General features: G+C 39.2%; 1 protein-coding gene across 1 annotated transcript in view; it reads right to left on the bottom strand.

Moving 5' to 3' along the window:
• Nucleotides 1-19589, bottom strand: part of PLXDC2 (plexin domain containing 2) — a 408784-nt gene that overhangs the window by 173823 nt on the left and 215372 nt on the right. The window contains exons 3-4 of the mRNA XM_077809446.1: nt 10768-10914; nt 4696-4765 (exon numbers count right to left, since the gene is read on the bottom strand). Coding sequence (XP_077665572.1) covers nt 4696-4765; nt 10768-10914 — 217 coding nt within the window. The remainder of the gene's footprint in view (nt 1-4695; nt 4766-10767; nt 10915-19589) is intronic.

Here is a 19589-nt window from a genome sequence, read left to right as displayed (position 1 = left end):
TTTAGTTTAACAGATGAAACTGAAAGAAGGTCTACATCTACGCAGTGTCTTCAATAGCCAACTCTGAAGCAGTGATTTTCCTATGGGTGAAATAGGTGAAAAGCTGTTGGGTAGACAGGGCACCCACAAAATTTCACCATCATGAGGATTTAATGTGCCATTGAATCTGCTTGTTTTAGTCCTTTCCTCCCCCTTTACAATTTTTTCAATTTAAAGACCATGTTAGTATACAACTTTCCAGCAACAATGACCAGAGCTCATTGAAATACTAAGTGAAAAATCTCATTCAACAAACTCAATGACAGCACTATACAGGAAACAGAAAACTCCATAAAACAACTATGTTGAAAAGGGATTAAGACTGGTTAAGCAATGCAAACCCTTAAGAACAAGGAAATACCCAGTTCTGGGTCACACAGCACATTTCCAATGACAGTTAAAGAGTTCTCCCTCTTTTCAAGGAGATTTCTCCCACAGAGAAAGAACCCCTCTTCAAAGGAGAGATTCATCTCCCACACGTTGATTACAACCTTAGCGAGTATTCAAAGTTGACATATGTACATACGTTAAGTGTGCAATGTGTTATGTATTCCTAGAGGAAGGATGAGGTCACAGTTACATTGCACTGCAAGGCAGATTACTGTGCAAAACTATTCACAGGATTGGGTCCTAAGCATACACACAGTTCGTATATGGTAAAGGAAAAAATTCCCCATACTCTGAGACTACATGGTGAATCAAAACCTGAACCTGAACACACAGCCCTTTCTACAAGCTCAATCAGCACGCATAAGAATTCTGTTGCATCTGGAGGGAGACTAACTATGTCTCATCCAAGGTACCAAGCCTTTATCTGCACAATGGAAATGGGGCAGTCAGCAGCTACTGACTTGGAAAACTGGTACTCTTGGTAACAAGCAACTACCACACTGCTGTGACAGTCTGTACCTCTATGTTCACCCTTTTTACAAGACTGTGATAAATTTTGTACAAAATATGCCTTGTGAGGTTGTGACAGGTTCCCCAGGGTTCAACCTGGAACTGGGGAACAGCTGAGTCCTCTGTCTTACCAACTTGGGCTCCCTCTCACATTGTGATGCTTTGACAAGATGCAAACCTCTCCAGGTCCTGCACTCACACAGACATCCACAGGCAGGGACACACCCAGCTGAATTACATGAATGCTTCTCCTAGCCACTCATGAACCAACAATTGAGAGCCAATTCCCCACATCTCCCCAGCCTGGGACCCCAGAGCTGTACCATCTTGCCCTGGTCAGAAGCCTGACCAGCGTAAATTTATTACCCAGTCCACCCCTCCCTCAATGTGGAGAGGACATGCACCATCTCTTGTTCCTGAGCAGACTTCCCATGCACTTCAAGCAAAACCCACTGTTTTAGCTACAATATAAAACAGATTTATTAACTACAGAAGGTGATTATAAGTAATAAGCGTACAGATTAAAAATGGTTACCTAGGAAATAAAAGTAAAACCACAATCTGAATTTTATAAACTAGACAGAATTCGAATCAAGCAGTGTCTTAGCCTGATGGTATAGTTTCTTAACACACAAGTTAGGATTCTTCTTTCTAGCCTGGGACCACCTTCCCTGCTCAAAGTCTTTGTTCTCCAGATGTCTTTCCAGGTGTTGAGATGTGAGGGGAGTGAGGACAAATGATGATGTCACTTCCCCTCCTTTATAGGTTCCTCCAGGTTGCTGGAAAGATCTTTTGCTATGTTGTGAGTCAAGCAGCCTCCATTGTCTACATGCTCTCTCTGAGAGGTCTCCAATGTATACAGTACCTGGGGTAGTGCCTGTGAGTGTGTATTCCCCTTAATGGGCCTGGGTGTTTCCAACTTCATAACATATTTCAGGAACCTACACATAACAAAACTTCGTAACTCCACATACAATGATAACACATACAATTCAACAGGATATTAATGTTCAACAGATTAAGACTTTTTAAAATGATACTTTACAAGGCATTTTTTTACAAAACATATCATAATCATATAACCATTGTAAATATAGGGGTGCCATGGTGCTGCTTTGGGGTACAAAGTGTCACACAGGTATAATTTGAAAACTCATAATCTGCTGAACATTATTGTCCTGGTAAATATGCATGGTGACATTGTATGTAAAGTTCTAACATTCTACTGTATAAGATATGATCCAAGTCTGGGGAAACAACCAGTTCCCCAGAGACAGAAGGTTAGCCAACACCTCAGCCAAGTGTGAATAAAATCAAATGGACTATGATTTGGTTAAGCAGCCTTTCTTTGGCAGGAAGAAGGATGTGAGTGAGAAATTTATATATTGGCAAAAAAAAAAAGCAGATGAAGATTCCCATCCCCAAGACCTCGTGTCTCCTGAACCCCAAGTGGAGATGATCTTCAAAGGGAAAAGACAACTATAAAAAATCAGAAGAGAAGCCCCAATTCATCTCTTTCTTCATCTCTACTCACAGCATCCACACTTTAAAGGCAAAGGAAGAATCATTGGACTGGGGAGGGATCCTGTCTGAAAGATTCAGCCAGTAAGACTGCTTGAACATGTGGTAAGAGAGACCTTTTTGCTTTAAATTCACTTAGCTTGTTAAGATATTAATTTGTAAAAAGAAAAGGAGTACTTGTGGCACCTTAGAGACTAACCAATTTATTTGAGCATGAGCTTTCGTGAGCTACAGCTCACTTCATCGGATGCATACCGTGGAAACTGCAGCAGACTTTATATATACACAGAGAATATGAAACAATACCTCCTCCCACCCCACTGTCCTGCTGGTAATAGCTTATCTAAAGTGATCATCAGGTTAGGCCATTTCCAGCACAAATCCAGGTTTTCTCACCCTCCACCCCCCAACACAAATTCACTCTCCTGCTGGTGATAGCCCATCCAAAGTGACAACTCTTTACACAATGTGCATGATAATCAAATTGGGCCATTTCCTGCACAAATCCAGGTTCTCTCACTCCCTCACCCCCCTCCAAAAACCCACCCCCATACACACACAAACTCACTCTCCTGCTGGTAATAGCTCATCCAAACTGACCACTCTTGGAGTGAGAGAACCTGGATTTGTGCAGGAAATGGCCCAATTTGATTATCATGCACATTGTGTAAAGAGTTGTCACTTTGGATGGGCTATCACCAGCAGGAGAGTGAATTTGTGTGTGGGGGTGGAGGGTGAGAAAACCTGGATTTGTGCTGGAAATGGCCTAACCTGATGATCACTTTAGATAAGCTATTACCAGCAGGACAGTGGGGTGGGAGGAGGTATTGTTTCATATTCTCTGTGTATATATAAAGTCTGCTGCAGTTTCCATGGTATGCATCCGATGAAGTGAGCTGTAGCTCACGAAAGCTCACGCTCAAATAAATTGGTTAGTCTCTAAGGTGCCACAAGTACTCCTTTTCTTTTTGCGAATACAGACTAACACGGCTGTTACTCTGAAACCTGTCATATTAATTTGTGTTTTACCTTTTATTTTTATGTAGCCAATTCAGACTTTTATGCCTCAATACTTGTAATCACTTAAAATTTATCTTTCTGTAGTTAATAGAATTGTTTTATCTAAACCAGTGTGTTTGGATTGATGCATTTGGAATGTCCATTTGAGATAACAGGGTCCCTGCACAACATTTTTAATTATTGAAATGACGGACTTTCTATGAATTTGTAGTGTCCAAAAGGAAGGGGCAGGCAGTACGATACACGTTTCTGGAGGAGAGTCTGGGACTGGAAGTATCCTGGTGTCACCCTGTGATATAATTCAGGAGTGACTGGCCAGAGCATTCTCATAATTCAGCTGGGAGTGGTTTTGCATGCTAGAGGCTATGTAACCAGAACAGGAGCGGTTCTTACAGCAAAACAGGGTAAAAGGCTGGAGAATTGAGGGGACACAGCTGTTTAACAGTCCAGATTATACCCTGGTCAATGTCACAACTGCCCACCACTAACTTCCACAAACAGTGAGCCCAGTTCTCCGCTGAGCTGTGCCACTCTCTCATCTCACTAGTAGCTTTCCTAACAGACTTTCCTCTACCTGCATTGAACCCTCTAGTTGGATACACTGCCTCAGAAATTGTAAATCTGTTAACAGAAATGGGCCTATGCTATGATGTTCAGATCCAAATCCAAGTTTTCCCAAAGTTTTGAGTCAGGCCCATTATACAGATAAGCCCAAGCCACAAAGGTTGGATCTGTATAAAATCTTCCCCAGAACTGGGGGATGGGTCTCGGAATAGGGGATGTAGTTTAGGCCCGTCTCTACTTTTTCCAGAGGTCAGCAAAAGAAAAAAAATCTGGAATTGAAAAAAAATCATTTTGTTTCTCCCCTGCTTATGTTTCCCCTCCTTTGTGGCTTCTGACCAATTTCCATAACCAGCATTATAGCTCTGATCACAAAAGGAAGTAAAAACAAAAGGAGAATGGGGAAATACTTAAACAGGAAATTATTCACACTATTTGTTTTCCTACTGAAAACACTTTTAGATCAGTTTCACTTGAGCAGCTGGAGGTTTTTCCAACATGACAATTATTTTGTTATGTGCTTTCTGTGGAAAGGAATATTTCCCAAATAAATACTACACTTTATCTCTTGACATCTGAAGAAAAGGCATTTTTAAACAGCTGCAGAAAACTCTTGTCAGATTCCTTAAAGTGAATGGGTAGAAAGCCACTTACCCCCAGTTGCCACAGTAATTTCACGTAGGAAATGGCCATAAAATGGAAAATCGAAGGACAGGTTCACTCTCTGCAAGGAACAACACCAAAAAAGAAAAATCAATAATGTGAAAAATAGGAAGAGAAAAACGAAGAGCCCTCCACTTCAAAATGTGATTAACCCATTTATTCCTGCCATTTTTAAAGCAGCCTTGCCATCCCTCATTTGGAATCCCCAGTGGTTAAATTGGAGGAAAAAAAAGTGTACGAGCTAAAGGCCTGAAAGCACAACACATGGAAACATAGGATCTACACTACTAATTAAAAAAAAATACAGCCCCACTAAATGGATGATTCTATTCGGTATGGGTAATCATCATGTTTGGGAAGGGTTTCCACTAAGCAAGGTTATTTCTGCCTTTTTTCTTAGTATGACAACCATCATTATTTCATGGCTATAATAGTACCTGAATATTACAACATACCCTAATATTTGTCCACTCCATCAATTACAGGCAATGGTCTGTATTTAAAATATCCTTCAAATGTATTTTTCTAAGCCTACTTCTGTCTTGTTTTTAATTTGTATACTACCTTTGGATTGAATTTGGCTCCCTTGCAAAAGGATTAGTTTCTCCAGCCATCAGAGATTTTTAATGACTTATTTGGCATGAAATTAACCACTGAAGATTACAGTGACTTGAAATTAGATTTTCTTTCCTCTTAAATGGAAACCAGAATTTTGAAGGGATTTGTTATTACTTTTTTTGTTTACAACTGGAACAGCAAAACGCATTTTCATTGTGCTAATTGGACTATGTAGACTCTCTCTCTCTATATATAAACTGAATACTTCAAGGCAAGATGGCACATCTAATGACAATATGTGAACAGCTTTTTCCCGACATGTTTTCTTTGTTGACAAACATGGTATATTAATGTACATACTCTATTGTCCATGTGCTTCTTCTGTTATACATTATTTCCAACAGCACAGCTTAAAAATGCCAAATTTTCTGACCAAAACAATACTGAGGGACACAGGTAAAACATACAAGCCCCCCAGTATTGGGTAAGAAAAATATGTACTCATAAAAAAGGAGTAAAGCAGCAGCAGATTTTGCTGTTTAAATAGATATGGTCACTTGTGAGTGACCAGCATAGCAGTATTTATTTCTTCTCTCTCCACTTTGGTTTATAATTATCTTACTTTTTTCTTCCTTTCTTATAAGCCCATTCATATTTCCTTTTAAGTATCTACATCTTCAACATACTTCTTTAAATATTCACTGTTCTAAGTCTTGCCTCCAGACTATTTCTTTCTGCCCAGACCAGAAAGTAGAGGGTTTTTAATTTTTTTTATTTTTTGCTTAACATTAACGATTGTTATTTCTACCTATATCTCCCCTTACTCCTGTTCAGCTCATTTAGAATAGCTTTTACAACAATTTAGAATCACTTTGGCAAACAACTGTGCCCCCTTAGCAATATAGCAGGACTCTGAATTAAAAGCTGTACTATTAAAAGACCCATCCTGTGCCCATTCAACAAATATTGAGCTCTCATTGATTTCATTTGTACAGTTGGGCCCTAAATCCTGGAACTGTAATATCTGTTTAATACAATATTAGGATTTAAATAATCATCTGTAATACAGGGCATAAACGTCTGTTTTTAAAGGTGTATTTTTAAGGACAACCATCATTTAAGACATGCTCACCTTTCCAGCTGGAAAGCTTATATGAACTTTTGCAGTTATAATGCTGTAGGGTTGATATTCTCAGCAGGAGAGAAGCTCTTTCCATGCACAGGTGATAGAATTTGTGTGCACAAAAGAGAATTGTGTATTCACTAAATATCTGGTACCTTCCTGATTCAGCAAATCTGTTATTAGATGCCCTACCAATGAATCTGTGCATCCAAATCACAACTGGAGTTTAATTTTATTGCCAAAATGTTAATGACAAATAAAAAGAATAAATAAAAATGTTGAGAAAGAGTTGTAGATGGGAAAATATAATCCTTTTTATTTTCAAAGATAGAATAGAAACAAAGGAAGACTGTATTAATTGACTGTTCATGATTCCAATGAGAACTGCGGAATAATATCATTAAGCATTGATAGTGCAGGACTTAGAACTGACACACTTCATGGCTAATCTTCATTGTTCCTTTTCCCTTGAAAAACAAGAGTAAGAAATGGTATGGGCAACTCAGAAGCTATATGTTTCTTTCAGTATTGCAGAACACATTTATTTACTTGTAGACTGAACAGGTATTTTGTCCATTAGTTATTTTGAGGTGATGGTGGAAGAAAGGTGATACCATAATTCTTAGCATTCCCAGAAGGAATCATACAGAAAATACTTACAGGCAAATTGCCATGTCAGAAACACTGATTTCTTGATGTGTCAGTCCTATAGATATCATTGTGTTCTATAGGCAGTTATTACAGAAATGATATCCCAGCATGGCCGTGAGGTGGGCATTATTAATGTCCTGTATACAGGTAGTTACATCTGTCCTAATAGCTGCACAACTTTGAAATGACACTATATATAACTGCAGGCTTGTACCTCATTTTCCTTCCTTATATCCATTAGGAAAGTACAATTTCTTACTTTGGAATTTTTCTATTTTTTTTCTAAATTTTCATAATTTCTAATTTCTCTGTCTTATTTTATCATTTCTAATTACCTATTTTTTCACAACTAATGTTTTATTTTTAAAAATAAACAAATGCAAACACTAATGAGCTACCTTACGATAATAAACCACTATATTAGGGAAGTGGAAGGTAAACAAACCCAAACATCTCTCAGGATACAAATTTCAGTGTCAAAATTCCAAACAGTAATTTATTGAAAAAACGTTTAAAAATTAAAATTACAAAAATAGCAGAAGTTCTCATCCAAGAAATGAGAACATTTAGATTGCCAAATTATTGAAACATTGAGGCAGGAGGTCAAATTTGAGATCTTACTGTGAATCTAGGGAAAACTAAGTGTCCAATGAATCTTTCCAAATTATAGTTTTGCAAAATTACCTTTCTAGTTCATTATGACCTCAAGCTCCGAACGGTTTACAAGTTGATACAATATGTTCAAGCTTTATTACATCTGTTCAGAATCCCCAAATTATAAAATGCATTAACACTGAGCTTTTAAGCAAATCTGAATCCTTGTTTTCCTATACTAAAGAATGATGCTTAAGAAGTCATCAGCATCTAAATCACTAAGTCTCAGCAAGATGTGTGAATTGACCTTTCATTGAGTAATGAAGGAGTTTCATCTCTGCACAAGGAGATGAGAGATGTTTCTGCCAAGCTCCAACCAGACCGCCCATTTGGCATTTTAAATACTATACTAGTTTTGTGGTTTCTTATTTTTTCAAAAGTCATCACGGTGATCATTTGTAAGGAAGCATAAAGCTATGAACTGGTGTCAAGTACAACTATAGCCCACATTCCTTTTCTCTAGATGCAAGATTAGAATCTTGACTTAACTATAATCAGTCTTTTAGAATTACTATTTTTTACCCTTTGAACTAAAAGTCTTGGTCCCTGGGTTAGCAGAAAGCCGAGTGAATTATGAAAGCAACATTAAAAGCATAATTCATTAAAAGGCTTTTAGTATAGAGAGTTATTTTTAAAATTTTCCTGTAAAATATCCATGTAGGAGCCAGGTAGTAGAATGTGTCCAATTCCAGACTATCATTCCATGACAGCTGAGCCATGCAGCATATGTGGGTGTTGGTGGATCCAACATGCAAATACAAATCAATTACACACAGAGAAATAAAACCTTACCGGTAGATTCATTGGTACTTATCCATCTTTAAGAGAGGACATAAAACAGAGGTCTCAAGAGAGGTCTTAAAAACAATAGCAAAATCTATACCTGGATTTTTATGCCTATAATTGAATTTTGTGGGCAAACATCATTACTTACATATCTATCTATTATGGACACAAAGCAGGTGGATTCACTGTTACTCTCTGAGGTGAATATGAAATGGATTAGTTAAACCACATTACATCCCTGTGTGGATGCTGTTAATCAGAATTAAAGGGACCTTAATTTGGTTTAGTTTAATTCACTTTGGTTTAATATGGTTTAACTAATCCACTTCAAATTCACATCTTTAGTTAATTTGGATTAATTTTCCTGGATGTTCACAGTGAAAACAAGCCCTTAGGGGCATGAAGACACAGTTAAACTGACCTAACCCTCAGTGAAGACAGCTCTAGGTCAATGGGAGAATTCTCCCACTGATCTAGCTACTGCCTCTCAGGGAGGCGGAGTACGTACGCCGATGGGAGAACCCCTCCCGCCAGCATAGGTAGTGTCTTCACTGAAGCACTGCAGTATGGTGCAGCTGTGACACTGCAGCATTTTAAGTGTCAGTCCATTCTAACCCTCTGGATTCACTCCCTCACAACTTCCACAAAATTTTGCTCTTGGACTGAAATTTCTCATGCTTAGCCACAATGGTCCAAGTTGAAACAAGTGTGCTTACAAGTTAACATGTGCATTCAGAGAAAAAAATAATGCCAGGAGAAGGCTGCCAAACAATATTATGTAACATTTCTAATTTTAATTTAACCCTAGATTTAGGGCCCCAGCTATTGCCAGAGTGTTTCTTGTTAGGAAAATATTCAACTCTGGGAAAGGTATTGTTAGTTCTTTTGTACAAAGTTTGCATTTTTTCAGTCTTTTCCCCAACTCAGGTGAAGAGAGTGCTCACGAGAAGAAGCCTTTGGCAGAGTAGCAAAACCATGAAAGATTCTTATTTGTGGCACACTTCCCAGCCCCCAGCCCCACGAACTGACTTAGAATGTGTGCAAAAGTCACAGATAACTGATACAGAGCTTTATTAAATTCATCCCAAAGATAGGAAACTGTCTCAACCCCTTTATTTCCATTATCCCCAGCCCCTTACAGACTTCTTAGCTATTTATTTTGACCTTTTGGCTAGGCAAAAGATTGCCTGAATGCTGTCCTTTGTCAGCCTAAATCTACTGGATTTATTACCTTCCTCGGTTTTTGAACTCTGAACTAAATCCCACAGTGATTCGTCTGTCTCCTATTTCCCTCTGAGCTTGTCACCTCACTGGTAGGTTTATTGGCTATGGGAAATAATATGACAGAACCCACTGGAGAAAAGAATTTTAGCTTTGTTTTTGTTCTCTCAGCCTCAGAAGGCCCCTCTTGCATGTTTAAGAACCATTGAGCTATCAAGCAAAGCTACTACCTGGAGTTTTTTCAACTGTCAGAACCTCATCTCATTGTTGCAACTAACTGGGTAGTAGATGAAGCAAGAACTTTGAGTCACAACACAGAATCTTAATGTTCCTTATTTAATTAATGCCCATATTGGTTCTTCTGTTCAGGCAGTTTCCAGTAGTTGGTCAGACATGGGAATACAACTTGGAAATCATGCAGCATCCAATTATAATTGTATGCTAGCTACTTATTTTTGTATTCATGGTACAGGATAGTGTGACTGGAAGTAGCCAACGTAGATTTCTAATCTGGAAATGGAATTACATCTGCCACTTTAGCTATCGTCATTTGACAAAAAAGAGTTTAAATCATAATATTTTGGCAAGAATTTAAGAGTTCTCAAAAGGAAGATGTGGCTGGCACTTCATACAAATTTAAAATGTAAATGCAAGTCTACTCCCTGTTGGGGTTAAAAACAAGAGTTAAGCAATTTAATCTTGAGCCCAAACCTGATGTCAGTGAATCCAGGGGCAAAATTCCCACTGACTTCAACAGCAGCAGGATTGCTTTGTGCATCATAGTTTTTGATCTAACCTCGAACACAACTAAGGTGAATTTTCAGTTCATCTGGAAAAAGTTCCTTGAGGAAAATATTCCCCAAGGGACACTTGCAGCAGATGCACTAAAGCAACATATATATTTTTTTATCACAGCATTGTACAGACATCCAGAGCTCTGAGCTATAAATGCAGAGGTGAACCACCTTTAGTAGAAGTTGTCCTAGATAATTATTGATGTGTCAGTCATAGGAGAAAAATATCAAAGCCAGTCAAAGAGGGAGAGTATCAATGTATAGCGAATCCCTTACTGCTGCTTGCCGATGGGTATTGGACAAAATCCCGTGGATCTTCACTTTGTCTTTTTCCATTTGGTCTATGTTCACCCACAAATCCCGGCTGACAGAATCAAATGGGCCGTATGTCCTGGAAGTATAATAATTATGATCTGTATCCTCCTGTGTGGGGGAAAACACACAAACAAAACCAAGTACAGATTAAAATGGAAAATATCTCCCAGACATTTCTAAATTTGTCTTTGAAATACTGAGTTTTATTGTTCCTTAAAGCAACAAATAAGACCAAACTGTTTCTATGACAAGTAAACTAATAAGGAAAAGGTACAAACTTTAAATCTATTATAGAAGATATATATATATATATATATTTAAAAACAAATAAAATAGGAGGCAAATATTTGCCTTGCATGTTATAATCTTATCTTATAAATGAAATTTTAGTCATCCCAAAACTCAGATATATAGCTGCTGTAAAGGCCTTACTGAAATCTGTGGGAAAATGAATGCTGACTTCCAAGTGAGTGATAGCCAGTAAATCCCCTGTGACAACTTCTCCACTTTAATAACAGCAAGAAGCAGTACTACTTTCAGCTAATGGCTTTACAATGATGGAATTTTTAATGTGTTTTCTTTTTATTGACCTGCTTTTTATTAGAATGCCCATTATTGATAATAAAAATTGTTCTTTGGTATGTGTCAGTCTACTCTACTATTTCATCTTAAATTAGCATGAGATTATTTTTTTATTGTACATGTTCCACTCAGTAAAGAGATCTAACTACTTAATGGATTCTGCTATACCAAAGCCAGAACGTCCATCTCTCTGGTTCATGTTTATTAGCGGTATCAACTAGAGCTGTATGAATAACTGATTTTTAGGTTTGCTGGAATTTCTGAAAAACTTCTCCCAGTTGACCAGAATCAAAGTTTGTGTGTGCATGTCTGTGTGTTTGAGAAATCTGAAAAGTTGGAAACAATTTTGGGGGGTCAAATTAAACATTTTGCTCAACTAGAAAATGAAACTTTTTAGTTTGGGTATTTTAATTAAAGTGAAGGAAATGAGAGGCTACATTCACTAAACAAACACAAATAAAAAAAAACCCAAAGAAGAGGAGCCGTCCCTTATAACCTTTAGCCTAGTGGTTAGGGCACACAGCTGTGCTGTAGGAGATTCATGTCTGAATCCCTGCTCTGGAGCAAGAACTGGAACCCAGGTCTTCCCCTGCCCAGGTGAATGTCCTAATCAGTAGGCAATGGAATCATTCTCACTCTCTTTTTCTGGCCAATGACTATTTAAGTGTTTTATTCAAAGTAGAATAGCTTCAAGAAGAGATTGAGAGATATCTTCCCAGAATACCTTATAATTGCTGCTTTGTGAATGGTGGCAAACTCCCTTTGTGAATCTAGACTGAAAATGTGAAATGTTTCCTTTTTGATTAAATGAATCATTTCAACATTTCAATTTTTTTTCTTTTTTCATTCAGTCCAAAACAATTTGCCAAAATCAATACCAATTCAAAAATATGTTTCAGTTGACCTGAATCTGCGTTTTGGGGCAAAAAAAAATTCATCTGAAAAAATTCACCCAGTTCTAGCCTCAACCCGTATAAAATCCTAACCGTTCAGGGTAATAAATTACCATACATATGTTTCAAACTAAAATTTCCAGTTCTGCGTTTTCTAAACTGACAGTACTTAATGCTCATGCTTAAACATCCACAGAAGCAAAGTCAAAGGTAAAATACATGAGGACTGGATTTGCTATAATGGATCACACCATTAAGTGCACCAAGTTCTGCAGTTGCTTACAACAGTGACAACTTTGTCATGTTTCAGAAGAAGTTCAGTGCCTATGTCCACTTCTGCAATGGTGTATATGGTACACATGATGGCCAAGACACTCAAAAGTGACAAGTTATTTTGAATGGCCAAGTTGAGCATCCACCACTCTGAAGTTCAAGCCCCGTCCAAAGCATCTCAAGCTGAACACCTAAAATCTGAGGCACCCAAATTCACTAGTCAATTTTGAAAATCTAGTCCAGTAAGCATAATAAAACAATTAGCCCCATAGTACTCCGGTGAGTAAAGTCATTAATGTTTCTAAGCCACTTTGAGATCTTTGGATAGAAGCCTCAACAGAAGGGTTAAGTATTGTTAGTATAACATGCAGAAAAATGCAACACTCTACTCTGTGGCAATCAGCTTATGCACAATAGCACAACATCACTACCCTTCTTCAGCACACAAAAGATGTTGAAATTTGACATGATTATTTTTATGTGCACATACGTATGCACATGCACGCGTGTGCACACACACACACACACACACACACACACACAATTTGTAGTATAATAGTGTTCAAAAGCCCCAGTCAGGATCAGGATCCCATTGTGCTGAGTGCTGTAACATGGATTCAAACATAGTCTCCGGCCTGAAGAATTTTCCATCTGCTTTAAGATAACATACAACAAGTGGGCGTAACAATCAATTGGATGGGAAAGGTAGGATGAGGTAACAGGGATAGGAGCAATGGAATAGAAGCAATGATAAAAATAGATCCATAATAATAATTAGCTCTTATATGGCAATTTACAGAGGAGGTCAGTATTATTCCCCTCCCACAACCCCACATTTTTGCAGGTGGGGAAACAGAGGTAAAGAGAGGGGAACTCTTTTGCCCAAATCACACAGCAGGCCTGTTACAGAACCAGGAATAGAAGCCAGGTCTTCTGCATGCCACGCCATTGCTCTAGCCCCTACACTACTAGCCATGTAACAACAACTAGTAGACTTCAAGATCATCGTATTTAAAAATAAATTATCCAGAGATAATTCTGGTGCTGTTGTCCAAATGGAGCTTAGGTTTAGAAGGGCTTTACAGGCAAGGATAAGAAGCTTTCATTCAATGGAGTGGAGAAGGAAGGGGCTCAAAAAGTGGGGGAATGACATGACAATGGGCCAGGAAGACAATCTTAGCAGTCATGTTTTGATTGGACCTCATGCAAAGGAGGTGGGTGTCAGGAAGGCTATACAGGAGGAGGCTGGAATATTCAAGACAGGAGATAAGTGCCCAAATGAGAGTTTTGGCAGCACGTACATGAAGAAAAGACCAGGGTTTAGAAACATCATGGAGAAAGAAATGGAAAGATTTGGAAATGGCCTGGATGTACAGGTCTAGAGAAACGCTCAAGGGAACATCCAAATTATGTGCTCAAGGGACTGGAAGACAGTGGGACTATCAACGACTTTATGGAGCTAGCTTCTAGTATTTTCCCTTCTAGCTTCACATTTTTTCTCCTTTACGAAGGAACTTGAGTTGTGATCCAGAGATTTTACAATCTGCACTTCTACTTTTGGTCTGCAACATTCATTGCAGCTGGATATCCATGCTTACAGCTGAAACGAAAGAACTTTACAATTGCTGATAACTGCATGGCATCTGCAGAAGAATGGAAACCAGTGACTTGGGGATCTAAGCCGATTAGATAGTCCTGCTAATATTATGACAGCTGCTACTTTGTAGGATACCTAAAAGTAGGAGGCTAAGAGGGATGGAAAACAAAGGTGCTTGAGTGACAGCCAGAGACGGAACTTATCTAATGTTCCTGTTTCTTTTTCTTGCTCTTTAATTGTTTTCCTTTGTCACAAATTAATTGTTGTCACTGTCAGAAATAATTTAAATGAAGGAGTTTACCTTCTACTTCTAGTTGTGACAGGATTACACACTTCTTGCCTCAATGGCAGCAAGAAATAGTGTGATACGATTACATACTTCTGTTTCCAGTTTTCTTCGCCAAGCAAAGTAATTGAGTCTTACTATTGAAATATGCTATACTTAGAGTAAATTAAAACCATTACCATCCATTTCAAACTTTCTCTAGTCAAAGGACAGCCTAGAGTATGACTGATCAAAAGCAAGTGCTTTGGAAGATAGGATTAAAATTCAAAATGATCTGGACAAACTGGAGAAATGGTCTGAAGTAAATAGGATGAAATTCAATAATGACAAATGCAAAGTACTCCACTTAGGAAGGAACAACGAGTTGCACACATACAAAATGAGAAATGACTGCCTAGGAAGGAGTACTGGGGAAAGGGATCTGGGGGGCATAGTGGATCACAAGCTAAATACAGTCAACAGTGTAATGCTGTTGCAAAAAAAGCAAACATCATTCAGGGATGTATTAGCGGGAGTGTTGTAAGCAAGACATGAGAAGTAATTCTTGCACTCTGCTCCATGCTGCTTAGGCCTCAACTGGAGTATTGTGTCCAGTTCTGAGCACCACATTTCAGGAAGATGTGGACAAATTGGAGAAAGTCCAGAGAAGAGCAACAAAAATGATTAAAGGTCTAGAAAACATGACCTATGAGGGAAGATTGAAAAATTTGGGTTTGTTTAGTCTGGAAAAGAGAAGACTGAGAGGGGACATGATAACAGTTCTCAAATACACAAAAGGTTATTACAAGGAGGAGGGAGAAAAATTGCTTTTCTTCACCTCTGAGGATAGGACAAGAAGCAATGGGCTTAAATTGCAGCAAGGGCAGCTTAGATTTGACATTAGGAAAAAATTCCGAACTGTCAGAGTGGTTAAGCACTAGAACAAATTGCCTAGGGAGGTGATGGAATCTCCATCATTGGGGATCTTTTAAGAGCAGGCTGGACAAACATCTGTCAGGGATGGTCTAGATCAGAGGCAGGCAAACTGCAGCCCGCAGGAACCTCCTGCCCAGCCCCTGAGCTCCTGGCCCAGGAGGCTAGCCCCTGGCCCCTCCCACATTGTCCCCCCTCCCCCGCAGCCTCAGCATGCCACACCACCGGCACAATGTTCTGGGCGGCCAGGCAGCACAGCTGCAGAGCCGCGGCCTGACCTGGTGCTTTGGGCACAAGGCTGCAGCACCACCAGGTGCCGGTGCTCCAGGCAGTGCATTAAGAGGGCAGGGAGCAGGGAGGTTGGATAGAGAGCAGGGGAGTTGGGGGTGGTGGTCAGGGGTGTGGATAGGGGTCGGGGCAGTCAGAGGGCGGGGAACAGGGGGGTTGGATGGGGTAGGGGTCCCCGGAGGGCAGTCAGGAAGGAGGGGGGGTTGGATGGGGTGGCAGTCAGGGGCAGGGGTTCCGGGGGCGGTCAGGGGACAGGGAGAAGGGGTGGTTGGATGGGGCAGGGGTCCCGGGGGGGCAAGTCAGAAATGAGAGGGGGGGTTGGATGGGGCAGGAGTCCCAGGGGAGCCGTCAGGGGCCGAGGAGCGGGGCTGGGCGTGGGGGGCGGGGGTGTTGGATAGGAGGCAGGGGCCGGGCCACACCTGGCTGTTTGGGGAGACACAGCCTCCCCTAACCGGCCCTCCATACAATTCTGGAAACTGGATGTGGCCCTCAGGCCAAAAAGTGTGCCCACCCCGGTCTAGATAATACTTAGTTCTTCCTTGAATGCAGGGGAATGGACTAGATGACTCTGAAGGTCCCTTCCAGTTCTATGATTCTCTAAGAACATGGAAGCCATTCCCAGCTGTCCAAAGCTCTAATCCAACATTTGGTCACATCTGGAATTGTCATTGAAAGGAATGGGATCTTTACCTGAGAAAGGACTGCAAGATCAGTCCCGAAATCATTTTGGAGGTTCCCTCACACCTCTGGAGAGGGGTGTGTGGAATCACAATGGATGCTCTTTCACATACAACTACTCATCCAAAGTGCGCAGATTTATCACAAACTGCTACTGCAGTAGATACATGATATTTACATTTTCAAGGGCTTAATTATAGCTTATATTCTAGGGGATGCAGCCAATTAGTTCATTTTATCATCTATTTGTCATTGTATTATGTGGTGTTATGGTCAATTCATATGCTATTTCATATATAATCAATGCATGTTAAATAGATTTAAATTGTAGGTTTATAGAAGTATAAGGCTGACAAGTATTTAGGAGTGATGAGTGTGTATTAGGTATATAAGTAAAGCATTGCTGGAATGCAAAGCCTACAGGCTCAGACCTATAAGATTTTACCTTAGCCAGACTAGGCCATAGGCTTAAGAATGCTTGACATGAGTGAATGACTAAGGAATAACCCTATGCAAGGAAATCACAAGATTACTGTAAAAAAAATGTGCCAATAGGTGATGTTTTGGAACAGTAGATTGCAGTAGACTACAATATACTGTCGAAGACCACAAGACACCTGATTGTAACATCGTCGAATGTTCTGTCCTGACCACAGGTTGCCAAGGACACATGTTGTGCATAGATGCTAATGACAATGAAAGGAACTAAGAACAACCTATGAAAAATGGGACACCCCGATATTCATGGGGGATGGAAGTACAGATAAGGAAAAGAGGGTTGAAACCCTCATGCATATGGTGTTAGGTGTGGTCATAACAACAAGATAAGAGAGGTTCCCTGGTTGGGTAAAAGTGAGAGAACCCCAAAGGATAACCCCATGAGAAACTTGAGCAGGAACAATCCCTCTATCGATGATTGGCAATTGCTGCTTCCCGCAGCCCCAGTGGCCTGGAGTGGCAAACCGCAGCCCCTGGGAGCTGCGATCAGCCAAACCTGCGGACGCGGCAGGTAAACAAACTGGCGCAGCCCACCAGGGGGGTTACCCTAGCGGGCTGCAGGCTAAAGGTTGCCAATCCCTGATCTATTGAGAGATCCATTGGACTCTCCAATATCTTTGAGGATGTGAGTATGACTACAGTCTTAGTCACTGCATGCATTTTTGTAGGATTTATATATGCACAGGTAATTGTAACATTACTTATTGCTTTAATAAAACTCGTAGTACAGATAAGACTTTGTACTTGTGATTGTTTCTGTGGTCATTATCTTTGGACTTCCTGTGTTCCTAGAGCCTTCAAATGTGAGAAAAGCACCAGAGGTAATTTTCACTCTGTTGAGCTTGTAACTGTAGCAACAGGAGCTGAACCCATGGTAGTTTAATACAAAATTACTAAATTCAATTTAAATAAATAAAAAGCCTAAAGGGAAATATACTGACCATAAGTTTTGCTTTATCTGGAAATGACAACTTATTAGCAGTCGTTACTGATGCACTTCACTCACAGCTGTTGCAGATAGAGGTACTTTATGGTTATCTTCTGATGTACCCTATATGCCAAAGAGCATTAGCTCCAGTGACAGCATTTAATAAGCAACTCCTAATAGCCTCAAAAGCTCCAGATTCGTAATAAAAGTAAACATAAGTAAAACCATACTATCAGAAAGATGGTATGCAAACAACTTAACCAAGTACTTTTCTTTTCAAGTGGTTAGAGTCAAGAGTTATTACTGTTATGGTAGATGATTCAAAAAAGGTACAGTAAATTTAAAGTTCCAAGTCTAATTCATCATTCAGATGACATAATGTTTTTATAGAAGCTAAAATGTAGGTTAATGGCATCATAGAGACCCAAGGAAGAGATCAATTCCAGAGGTAATGGGGATAAGGGATTACAAAATAACTATTGCATTATTTATCTTAAGCAAAGATAAATATGCACAGCTTTAACTGCAAAGCTAATTTGCAGTTAAAGCTCCACAAGGACTTTATTTATTGCCAATTTCTAATAACTGATCAAAACCATTCCATTTATTCTCTCTAGCAACCAAATGACTACATAACCCCTGTCCCCTGCCCCATAAGGCCATATTATTAAGGCCAAATGACTGCTGTATAAGAGTATTTTAAATGGTACCTTGATCCATGCTTAAAGGAGAATCTTTTAACATCTTGCAATTACACACTTATTATAGCCTTCAGCTCAACAACCAAGTCAATGTGTATAGAATAACTGATGTATAAATAGCTATTAAGTTTTGTGTAAAAAAACAGTCTTATGCATTGCCGTAATTCAGATACATTAACTTCATGTATTTCTGAAGGGAAATGAAATCGTTTCAACAGGGATGATGTAAGGAAACCAGCATCTGCCCTTTCAACAAAGAGGCTAAATTCATTCTAAACATCTTTCTCACAGACAACATTCTGTGACTACACTGTTAAATTTCTTTTATTGTAATTCCCATTTCTACTATTTGTAAATCTTACAGTGTGGCTGGACTGGAGCACTGTAATTAGCCTAACATTAGTTCTGGTAGAACTATGCCCCTCCCCCCTTTATTTTTTATTGTTAGTAAATTAGAAAATCCAGGTTCTATTCCAAGTTCCTACATCACATAATTTGGTACATATACTTCCAGTAAAGAAATCAACACAAAGATTGCTGGTCTTAACACAGTGCCCAGCTAATGAGTCATATTTCATTTGTATCAACAAGCATCTATGGCTTATTTTTATTCTCTGATTTATGGGTCTCTGTCAATAGTATATCTGTTCTGTAATACGTTCTATTAATAGAGTCTAGATATATAGGGACATCAAAAAGCTAGAACTGATGCTATTGTTGGGTTCAGGCATTGTATTTTTTAAAATGTGTTATTATTTATTTCCCTAGCTCTCGAGACACGAGCATGTAAGTCTGCAGACATTGTAAAAATCAGTTTTAGCAATACAAAAGCAATGTAGCTATTAAGGAATCAGAGCAAACTTTACAAATATTTCAAATGCAGTAAAAGCTTGACAGAAAATAAACAACATGCAAAGAAAGATGCCAACTCTTGTTTCCATCTCATTTCTTGTGGGAGCAAAAACATGGAAGATTTCTAGCGAGTTGATATTTGAACACTATTTTTTGAGGTACTATTTGTTGTCCACCTCATCTAGAGCAGTAGTCTTGTCCATAAATATGCTTAGGAAGTAGCTTCCCCAGATTACTGCATACAGCTTTTACTGAAATGATTTCCCCAGACTTCTTCAGTTTGGTTGGTGGGATT

The sequence above is a fragment of the Eretmochelys imbricata genome, chromosome 2 (assembly GCF_965152235.1).
Source record: "Eretmochelys imbricata isolate rEreImb1 chromosome 2, rEreImb1.hap1, whole genome shotgun sequence".
Taxonomy (NCBI): domain Eukaryota; kingdom Metazoa; phylum Chordata; order Testudines; family Cheloniidae; genus Eretmochelys; species Eretmochelys imbricata.
This window is presented reverse-complemented; position numbering and strand designations above follow the sequence as displayed.